Consider the following 11,219-nt stretch of genomic DNA (forward strand, 5'->3'; position numbering starts at 1 on the left):
CGTACTCGTTATCTCTAAAAATAAACTTGTGACTACAATGATACCTGCAATCAATGACTATTGATCCTACTCCAACCGTACACGGACTATTTCGTTATTAGTATACCTATCGGTATCGGGACTGGAACACAAAAAATTGATGCACACGTAACGCGTGGTAACCTTGTTTTTCAGTTACAGCTAGTTTTATACTTCATCATCTCATACCCACGTATCCTCTCGACGATTGCTCAAAGTGATCACACGCGAGCCCGCATACGACTGATCATAGATCCTCGTCCACGTTTGAAAATTTCTGTTTTCTCCGTACATGTCGCAAGCTTGTTGATTACGTCGTCAACTGGTGTCCCATAAATCAGGGTTTCTTAACCTTCACCCTTTCCTCTTCCTCTCAGTCATCCCCCTTATCACAGGAATACTTTTACAAAGTCCCAACTGTGCTCGACACGACGCGATTCAACGACTGAGAAATGGTTGGTCAAATATTATCGACCGTCCTGGAATAATTACAGGCGAAGAGCAATTTACTCGAGGACCAAAATTAATTTAACGCGCCTGGTCTAATGAGTCAAGTAACTCGAATCAAGTCCGTGGAGGGACCAAATGTATTTTTAAAGCCTCGCTTCTCGCCATTGCCCCGAGAAATTAGTTGACCGTGTTTAGTCTTTCGCAGAAACGATTGTAAAACAAACGCAACTTGGCAAAAAGGTCCCACGAGTCGTTGCTTTGTACGAAACGTTTTTTTTTCTGGCCCCGAGTCCATTGTTCGAGGCAGGTCCCAGCAGTAACCAGACAACTTGTGCGCTATGGAATTCGACCTGCATATTACAAGCGCAATTGATTCTTCGCGCGGCTTTCGAGGCACGGCAAACCACAAAGCGAATCGTCGATTCGTAAATATGATTCCTACGTCGATAAACGCAACAGTACATTGTCTGGCGGTCCGAAATGACCTACTTCTCGGTTGACCTCGACCAGAGGTCCCGTCGGTACGCCTCCATCTATGCGAAGGTCATCGTTCATCACGGCTGGACAGGTGCAAGGTAGACCCGTCAGATCCAGGGGCAGATCTGCCGTGATGCTGATGAATCTGTGACTTCTGGATCCCAAGAACTCCTTCTCGAGATTTCTTTTTTCAGCTACTGTGCCGATGCGTTGGAGAACAATTGTTTTTACAGTGTCATTTTACAGTATCATTTACTCGTGGGTTATGCTGGATTAAATGTGACAATTATTAATTTTCAAATCTACTAACTACGAAAGATACAATTTTCTAAAAAATGAATTATAATTACATCATAAAGGAGGGTGTTAAGAGAAATGGCCATTTTTGGCATCGCCTGGAAATGAAAAGTTCATGCAGGATCTTTTAGAGTGTCTCCCAAGGAATAAAAAATGTCGGTATCACTTTCCTGAGAAACGATGGGAAAGTTGTCGGAACTTGCGTATATTTTACATTTCATCGTCTTCTTCTATGGATATCGAACCGTTTTCGAAATAAGTATTAAGGAACTCAGCAGGCAGATGAATTGAAGCTTGAAATCGAGCAAATCCAAAGTACCATATAATCATGGCTACATGGGAACAGCAAACGCAACGCGTACTCCGACTTTGCATCCACATGAGTGTGCAAGTACGGTTTTACTTTTATCAATTAGTACATATACAAAGTATTTGAAACTATTTGAATGTCGTGAATGCAGTTTCGTTTGAAGTAAAATAGCGTTAATTGGTTCCACATAAATCTGGAATTTTTTAAAATCAATATTGTACGATGGTACTGCGACTTGAAATTCAAAATCTCCGCTGTCGTTTATGTGGTCGCCGTAATAACCAGATCCTTGCTTCATTTGGTACGTTCTACATGCGTATAAGCATAGATCGTTGTGGAAACTCGGAAACCATTAACAGTTGAACAAGTCAATGAATTGATATTCATTACAAAATATCAATATAATGTCGAAGTAATCGCAGGACGTATAAGAAATCGTTAAATATTTCGAGAACAGTTCGATATCCGAAGAAGAAGACGACGAAATGTAAAATATACGCAAGTTTCGTTATCATCACATTCATACTTTGAACGTATTTTTGACAACTTTTCCATCGTTTCTCGGGAAAGTGATAAGGACATTTTTTGTTTCTTGGAAGACACTCTAAAAGATCCTGCATGAACTTTTCATTTCCAGGCGATGCCAAAAATGGCCATTTCTTAACAACCTCCTTTGAGTACGCGAGTGCAACAATTATCGAGAGATCAAATCTATCAACTATGAAAGATGTAACTTCATAAAGAATTATAATCAGAGTCTGGACAGTAAAAATAAATCCTTCAGGATACTCAAGCTCGAGGAGCTTCGCCTTTTGAGAATCGCTGCTGAATGACTATCGCACGACATGCAAAGTGAATCGATCTCGATTCTTACGTCACGTAGCCCCGTGGTGTTAGTTAAGAGTTACGAGTGTACGTGATTTGCGTGACAATCGAGCCGGTCTTACTCATTCGCCGCGATGATCTTGGGACTGTGATCTATCTATCAATCTAGCCATGTCTCTTCCAGTGCTCTGCAATTACGAACCTTCGAATCATTTCTCTAATTTCGTTTCAATAATTATATCCTCATTGTATATGAATCTTCAAGGGATTTCTAAAAAAAATCGTTCAAATTATCATCATCGATCATTTTCAAATGTCAAATGTTGCCCTCTGTTTATCTAGTAACAATACAATTCCAAATATGAAGATTCGGATCTATCCTAAGTTCACATCTGTGTCATATCTATAGCTTCGTGCCTATTGTTACGCATTCTGCACCTGGCTCCATCTAAAAAGGAGTGTTTGCCTCAATTACAGCCTACCCCTCGTAAGAATGAAACACCCTGTTCACGCGTCCCATTGTTCTCGGCATCCTAAGAGCCCCAGGAGTGGCAGCTGCAGCGCTGAGAAAACATCGGAACGATTTTCAAAAAGGCCATGACCCGCACCCGGAAATTAAATAGTTCCAAGAGCTGGAATGCGGATAGAGAGCTCGGTTTGATAAAAACATGAAAAATATTTACGATGATAAAACGGCGCCGACGTCGATTCGCATGGAAGTCTATGAGTCACAGGATGTCCTTGGAACGTGAAAACGTCGCATTACCATTTTATGGGGACCCAGTTTTCCACTCGACGAATAATCATATCGCGTTCCTCCGTTCTTCGACTTTTATTGGACTCGGAGGTCTATTTCTACATGGACTATCGGGACGAATATCTAGTAAATCTTTAAGTTCATTTATAGTTCATTTTTTAGAAATTGTACCTTTCGTAGTTGGTAGATTTGATTATCCTTTAATTGTCCACTGTCTGGGCCTTTAATATCAACGAACAGTCTGCAAAATCTTTATTCTGAACATTACTGAGTATAACTCTGAAGAAAGGCTTTTAAATAAGGTATTCCGTTAAATAAGAAACACTGAACTGTGAACAAATGGTTTTACGAGAGATTCGTTTACGATTACGGAACTGTTCAAAACAGGGCTTCCTGGAATTGGGATACTTTCACTCCTAACAAATCAATGCAAGTTTTTTTTTCTCGCACGATGCTTATATACATATTCGAGCCTAATCAAATTCTTTTCCCTCTTATATACATGACACCAACAAAATATTTCCTCAGACTCCTCATAGGTACGTATAAATATCCTACAAAAGGAGAAATCTGCACTCGCATCCATTTCCTTGGAATTAAATCCCAAAGGAAGACTTACTTCGTTCCGGAGCAACGAGTGCTCGCGAAGACCTAGGATGTAATCTCTGGAATTTGAAATGGACTTTCGATAAATGTCAGCCTCTCCTAAGTGAGTCGCGGCAGTATTTATTTATTTATTTGTTGCTTTTAAACCGAATATGGTTTATATAGCATACGCTACATAACATATCTTAATGCGCCTTTTTTACATAGATTAACTTAACTTAAAACTAGTTTGTATAGCGTCTGTGTGCTTACATTATTTTAACGAAATAAAATTATAATAATAATGATTATATAAATTAAATTAAATTAAATTCTTATTGCGCATCGCTTAATAAATTCAGATATAATCAGCGGACTTTCATATTTTGGACATTGTCAAATGGCATGATCTAAATCTTGGTTTTCAGCACCACATTCCCAAGCACTGTCTGAAATAAATCTCACTCTGGCTAACGAATTGTTTAGGTTATAATGATTAGAGCGGGCTCTATTGACAAAAGTGACAAAATTCGTAGGCAGCCCACGCTCATGGAACAGTCGCGGCAGTAATTAGGAATCGCTGATTCGGCGAATAGAGTAACACGAACCCAGTTACACAGCGTTGCCTTTATCTCGAGCCTTTAATTCCGCGAACCCTCTGAGATCGGACACCGATCGCCGATTAGAAGTTGAAAGCAAACGCTAGGGTGGCGTACTCGGCGCCAATTGGTCGTAAGAATGTAGGCCGACGGAAGGAAAAAATTGAGGACGATCACGAGGTGCGTGGAGTCACGAAGAAGTCTTCTACGTGACGCGCGACTTCGCCGCGGAAACGATTACTAAACCGATTAGCAATTGGCAACGATGCGGTGCTCGTTTGTGAATCACAACGACGGTAACGATTACGCGATCGTCTCGATATCCCGATTCGGCCACGGGATTTCCCGTTGCACTTGCAAAACAATGCTCGGGAGGTCCCACGAATACGGTGCCACTGACGACCGTGATAGGGACCATGAGTTTATTATGAGGATAACGTGTATTCAGCCTCGAAGAGCCACGAAGAGAGCTAGGGGGTTCCTTGTCCATTTACTTTATTCATTGTACCAGTCAGAAGAGCAGGAGAAACATGGTTTTTGTTCTTAGTAATTGGAATTAACCCCTTCCCGTTGTTGTATTCCGCTTGATTCGTTACTTTTTTATTATTTAACAAGTACAACGTCGAGCGAAATTGAACGAAGTTAACAAAGGTATACGCGTGATACTGACTTTTAAGGGTGTGCGGGATTCCCGAAAATATCCTGGATTCCCGAGTTTATGCGGGATCCCGAGTTGATTCGAGATTCCCGAGAATACGCGAGATCCCGAAAAAATCCGGGATTCCCGACAATGTACGGGATATAGAATAATATCTGAGATTTCCGAAAGTGTTGTTATTCTTGAAAATTTCAGCAATCCGAATGTGCGGGATTTCGAAATTCCGGGAATCCCGAACATTTACGGGATCTCAAAATTCTCGGGAATCCCGAATGGTTTCGGGATCCCGGAAATTCACGGGAATCCCGGATGTATTCGGGATTCTGAAATTCTCGGGATTCCATCCCGATCCTGGGAGGAATTGCCGTCCCGACCGGGATCCCGCACACTCCTACTGACTATAAATCCTCGTGTTGAGACGGTTCGGACAATTCTCTTATTCAAAGGGAAAAGTAGTGGGCTTTGTAGGTTCGGAAAAGACAGAAAATGGAAGCATAGGAATTATCTTATGTTTAGTGGTCGGGAGAGGAGAGGTAGCGAGGTCGAGGTCCGGGATGGATAGTGAGGATGTAATCATCAGTTATCGAAGGAAAGAATTTGAAATGTTTACTGCTGGAGTTTGACAGAGGATGAGAAGAAGGCAGAGTTATCTTAACTAAAGGAAATATTAGGTACCGGAAAAAGTTCGTGCGGTTTATTCGTTAATTGTAACTATATATGTCGATTTTCATGTGGTAATTGACAACTGTAAGACATGAGTTTGGTTTCAGTTTAAAGCTTGATCTTTGTAATTGATATGCATGCTCTGTGGAGTTCAATCGTTTCGTTGTTGTGTAGCTATAGGAACAGTAAACATGTTAAAGTAAACATGAATTTAAACTTGGCAGTAAAGCAGCAAATGCAGCAAGACGCATTTGTAGCGTTTGTGGGGAAGGTGCTGTTAGTGAAAGAACCGCACAGAAATGGTTTAAAAGGTTCAAAGAAGGAAATGAATCGCTAGATGATGAACCGCGTTCAGGGCGTCTATCTGTCATCGAAGACGAAAAATTCATCGAGTACGTAGATTCAAATCCAAGAAAAAGATGTTCTGAGCTTGTTCAAGTATTCGAATGTGAAGAATCTACCATCAAATTCATTTTCAATTTACCAGTAATTCATTTTTTAGAAAATTGTACTTATTAATTGTTACTTGTTCCTTGTACAGATCAAGAGATAGAGCAAAATGGGTTACGGGACGGAGATGGACGGCTGTGGCCGCTGTATGAAGTACTCCCTGTTCTTCGTCAACTTCGTGATCTTCGTAAGTAAAAGAAAATATTCTTTGACGTCTTTGTAACGATCCTCTCGAGGATCACTTCGAGAATCAGTCGAATGTGACACAACATTTCCATTAAATATCATTGATACAGTTTGGTGGAGTTGCCATAGTTGGATTGGCGGTGTGGGCCCTGTTGGACAAGGTGCCATGGATAGGTGAACTCGTGGGAAACGATCTGTTAACAGGTGCGATTTACGTTCTCCTGGCCGGTGGAGTGATCGTCGCTATCATCTCGTTCTTCGGTTGCATCGGTGCGTCACGGGAAGTCAAGTGCATGCTTCTCACGGTAAATATACCCTTTATGTTTATCTCTAGCGATGAGATTAGGAACAATCGACACTATCGATCTCGGATAGTAAAATAGCCTCTCGTGGTATCAAAACTTTTTCCATATCTATGAGATTGTTTAATGTTTATTGGACCGGTCTGGTATTCGACGTCAGGGAGCATCAATTCTGTCCAAATTGAGATATGATGTAATCCATGCAATTACAAGGGTGGTTTATGTCATCACTTTGCTGTTCTCGAATTTGTTTAAAAAATGCAGACCCTCGAAGTAGGCAGTTCAAAAGTAATGAATTTTTTTCTTTTTCCTTTTTGTATCGAGGGATTATAGTACCTGAAAGTACAATGTATAATATCAGCAGCATGCATCGTATCAGTCCCATCGCTAGTCATCGTAGTAGACGTTGTACAAATAGAGCGATCGATTTAACGACGCGAGAACATGTCTTTTCCCAGTACTTCATCATCGTGTTCCTGTTGTTCGTGACGATGCTAATTGGCGGTGTCCTCGCGTACGTGTTCCGTGAGAAATTGGTGAACACTCTCCAGAGGGAAATGTCGAGTTCGATGAGAGTTTACGATAGTCGCAAAGCAGTCAGGGAGGCCTGGGACACGACCCAATCCACGGTGAGTACGCTCGGGAAATACTTAATCGATGAAAAACACAAATTCTTTCTTATGTTTCAATTATATTAGGTGTAGAAATTGATTCTCCGTTTTTCTATGGTAAATATACTATTAGTTATAAAGAAAAAAATCATACAACTTTTAATTCTTCCTCAGTCACAAAATCCAAGACAGTACGTATAGTTAAAAACCAAACGTAGAAGCAATCTGTGTGTTTCATGAAATCATTACTATGAAGATTATTACTCCAATATAACAAAATGGTCAGTAAATACTTCTATTTAAGCTAGATTTATAAATAATATGTAAATGTAAAGACAGAATTAATTTCTACGCCTAATAAATTCCATATAAGAACTTTTTGTCGTACGTTGTAAGAAATCAAAGAATGACGTTGAATAACTAAAAAAGTATTCGATATCCAATATAAGCGACAATTGTGATTAACTATACAAACTACCATGAAGTGTATAAACGAGGCGTTACTAAAATTCTATTTTCCAATAAATTTCAGCTGCACTGCTGCGGTGTTAACGGCTGGAGAGACTGGGGTGATCTAGGACTGAACGTCCCTCAGAGTTGCTGTCGCGAAATCCAACCTGGCCAGGTAAAGATTAATTTCCTTAACGAGCACTCGTAGATGGAATAGTTAACCGTTCGCAAACCCGTGCATACCGAATTGCAGCAATTAGTGACTCAACCGCCACTCATTGGGAATATATACGTTTCAACGTAATTATCCTTCCGAAGTCCAATTACATTCTGAGAAAGTGAAATTTATTTTTTTCACCGCAATACATAATTACCTGTAATTTACCGCTGCTTTTACAAATAACTATCTTGTAAATCTTACGTACACCACGCTGGTAACACGGTTTATATATTACTGTGAAACCTTTATTGAATAATCAATTTTTTTTATGTAATATATCAGCAATCAAACTCGATTGTATCAACGGTCAAGTATTTCTGGAAAGAAGGCAATTTAAAGCTAAATAAATACCCAGCTAAAATAAATTAGTAGAAATCGAATAGAGAAAGCTTGAGCTTGTTTATTAAAGTGCTTACTTATTTTAACGTAACTGTTGCACTCGATAGAGAAAGCATAGCTCCAGCTTTTCTCGTTTCTAGACCACTGTCGTACAGAACACTCTTCGTTTTCGTGTCGAGGTAAAATAGATAAAAAGAAAGGGAACAAGGAATTGAGAGTAATCGCTGCTTTTGTATAATTAAATTTTCCCGGATTTATGGGATATCCTTAGCCTGATACCCACGATCGGTCGAGCAGGTATTACCGACATCGACGGTCGATAATAGAGTCAAGGCTGGAACTCTACCTCAAAGCGATCTCGATTGCAGTCGTCGAACCAAGTCGTAGTCGAAGCATTCGAAACGATTGCACGAAATTTCGAAACACGGCTGGCCTATCGATTACGGTCAGAAAAGCATCCGTTCCGTTGCAATTTCTCGATCGACCTCGGCACTGTTTCGACTCTCACGCTTTCACCAGATTTCGATCGACTTTCCCAAGCCGAATCGCTTCTCATGGGGCTTCCCATCGATCTGTTCCAGCGATTCAACTGCAACGCTGGGCCAGACACAGTGAATCCCTCGAATGCCTACCTCGTCGGGTGCATCAATGGAACGCAGATTTACATGCAAGGACACGCGACGAAGATGGGTGCCGCCGGAATCGCAGTCGCATGTCTGATGGTACGTGAACGTTTTCATACAGAACGTCTAAGTTTTTAATCACCCTATTCAAACAATATTTATATTTCATTTAAAGATATTAATTATATTTTGTTAGTTATAATAATCTTCAACATTTTCTTCACAGTTCTTCGGCATGATATTCTCGTGCGCGCTCTTCAAGATGATAGAATGACGCGGTCGTCGCGTAATTTAAAAACACCTTGGTTCTTCGCGTCGAGCTAATGAAGAGCAAAAGTGGATGACAGCCGTCCTCGAGCGACTCGCATGAATTCATAATCAACGTCATCGTCATTTGAGCGTATCCAGCTGAAGTATCGAGAATCAAAATGCATCTCCACGCGCATCTAACTTTCCAATGTACAGTCTTCGTCATTTTGTTACATTTAGCTTTATCGTACCTTTATTTACCCGTTTCGTTCTTTTTCAATCTCTTTCCTTTCTCCTTTATTTTTTCTTTCTTTGTAATGTATAGCGATACGTTAAGCATTCTCGTTTCATTCTACGTTGTACTATACTATTATATATAATTTTTATGGCAAAACACACACACACACACACACACACACACACACACACACACACACACATTCTGTACCTTGTACGCGTAATAAATACGAACGTGTATAAAAGTATCTCATAGTGGAGGTAAACGTTCGCTCTTTCGGTTCCAAAGGGAGTCCTTTGTCCTTGGAACCTCGTCTGTCTGGGAACAGTCTCTGAATTCCGGAGCTAAATCGATACTTTTTAATACACGACTGGCCATCGTCTCTCCTTCGTTTTCTACATTATTCATAAGTCAGTGATTTTGTTCCTTTGCGATACAGACGTGTTCAAAAGTATCAGACACGTGTGGCTAGGCACACCTGATACTTTAAATGGAATAGTCCAAAGTGCGAGTACCATAATAAACAAAATTTGAATTTTAACTTCGTGCACGTCATAGGGAAATATTAACTAGAATTGTTGCCGATTTCTAATAAAATAATTCGTCCCTCAAAAGGTTAATTATAGAGTGGAATAATTTTACAAAGAGAAAATAGAAGTGTGACGGTTCGCTTGAGTGAACGTCGCCTGTATTAATTATTTAAACGTTGATCAAATTCTCATGTGCCAATTTTACCAAATTACGCTTCTTTCTGGATCCTTGTGTAAATGTTAACGATGGTCCACCGTTTACTGAGCACATCGAAACTTTACAAATAGGAATTCGCCACGATAACGAGAGGTTTATCGAATTCCTTCCTCGACAGATACCCAATCGCGCCCTTTAATTTCGTTAACGAAACGCAGAAGCGTCAGAACTCGTTCTCGTTCCCTGTACGATTTCCCCACGGAAAATTCTATTCAGACACCCCTTTTATGTTCGACGTGATCTGTCTGTCCACCGAGGAGACAGGCTTGTGCCAAACGCAACGTTTTGTTATCGGTGGACCCAGGGCGAGGCTGTGATATCAGTTATCCCTTCAACAATTTTCTCTGCTTTCAATGAATTTCAATATTTGAGGACAAAAGCGAATCTCATTGACGAAAGGAACGATTTGTTGAAATTTTGAACGTGTATATTATAATGGAAATCAGTTTGAGAATTCAGAAGGTTGGTCCTTTAATCTAAATATTTTTTAATGAATGTAAACGTTATAAACGATTGAATGTAAAGACACAGAACCAATTTCTACACCTAATCTGAATATGGAAACTGATATTATGGCGAATTTAGTAGAAACAAGCACTGTTTATTTGGGCGAAGAACGATCAGATCTTCAACGAAAACTCACAGATGATCTCCTCATACAAAAGGTAAGTTTCAAGAAAAAATAAAAATTATGATACCTACTCGATCATTACGTTCTCCTGATACAAGAGGTAAGTATCGATATATAATTAAAAGTTATGCTACTTCTTTAAGTATCACGTTCTCCTGATACTAAAATGTAAAATTTCCTCAGAATTTTGATATGTACCATGCATTTCTCGTGCCATCTCCTCGTACAGGAGTACATGAACGAAACGTACAGAAAAGTAGCTCCTTGAATTAGGCAACCAGTACTGACAGATCTGCTGTACCGGTTGCCTGTCCGTAGGCGCAAACTTGCCACCTCTTCGCACATCATGTGCTCCTGATACCAAAATGTAAAATCGGCCAGAATTCCGAAATTTAACAAAAATTAGCCTCTTGAATTAGGCAACCTATACTTACAGATCTGCCGTACCGGTTGCCTGTCCGTAGGCGCAAACGTGCCACCTCTTCGCACATCATGTGCTCCTGATACCAAAATGTAAAATCGGCCAGAATTCCG

At 40.2% G+C, this 11,219-nt stretch overlaps 1 protein-coding gene across 1 annotated transcript in view; it reads left to right on the forward strand.

The window, feature by feature from the left end:
- Positions 1-9,922, forward strand: part of LOC128888187 (CD151 antigen) — a 17,053-nt gene extending 7,131 nt beyond the window's left edge. The window contains exons 2-7 of the mRNA XM_054144850.1: positions 6,181-6,276; positions 6,386-6,580; positions 7,036-7,206; positions 7,721-7,813; positions 8,779-8,919; positions 9,047-9,922. Of these exons, the coding sequence (XP_054000825.1) occupies positions 6,199-6,276; positions 6,386-6,580; positions 7,036-7,206; positions 7,721-7,813; positions 8,779-8,919; positions 9,047-9,094 (726 nt within the window). The 5' untranslated portion in view covers positions 6,181-6,198 and the 3' untranslated portion in view covers positions 9,095-9,922. The remainder of the gene's footprint in view (positions 1-6,180; positions 6,277-6,385; positions 6,581-7,035; positions 7,207-7,720; positions 7,814-8,778; positions 8,920-9,046) is intronic.
- Positions 9,923-11,219: the final 1,297 nt, after the last annotated feature.

The sequence above is a fragment of the Hylaeus anthracinus genome, unplaced genomic scaffold, assembly GCF_026225885.1.
Source record: "Hylaeus anthracinus isolate JK02 unplaced genomic scaffold, UHH_iyHylAnth1.0_haploid 11989, whole genome shotgun sequence".
Lineage (NCBI taxonomy): Eukaryota > Metazoa > Arthropoda > Insecta > Hymenoptera > Colletidae > Hylaeus > Hylaeus anthracinus.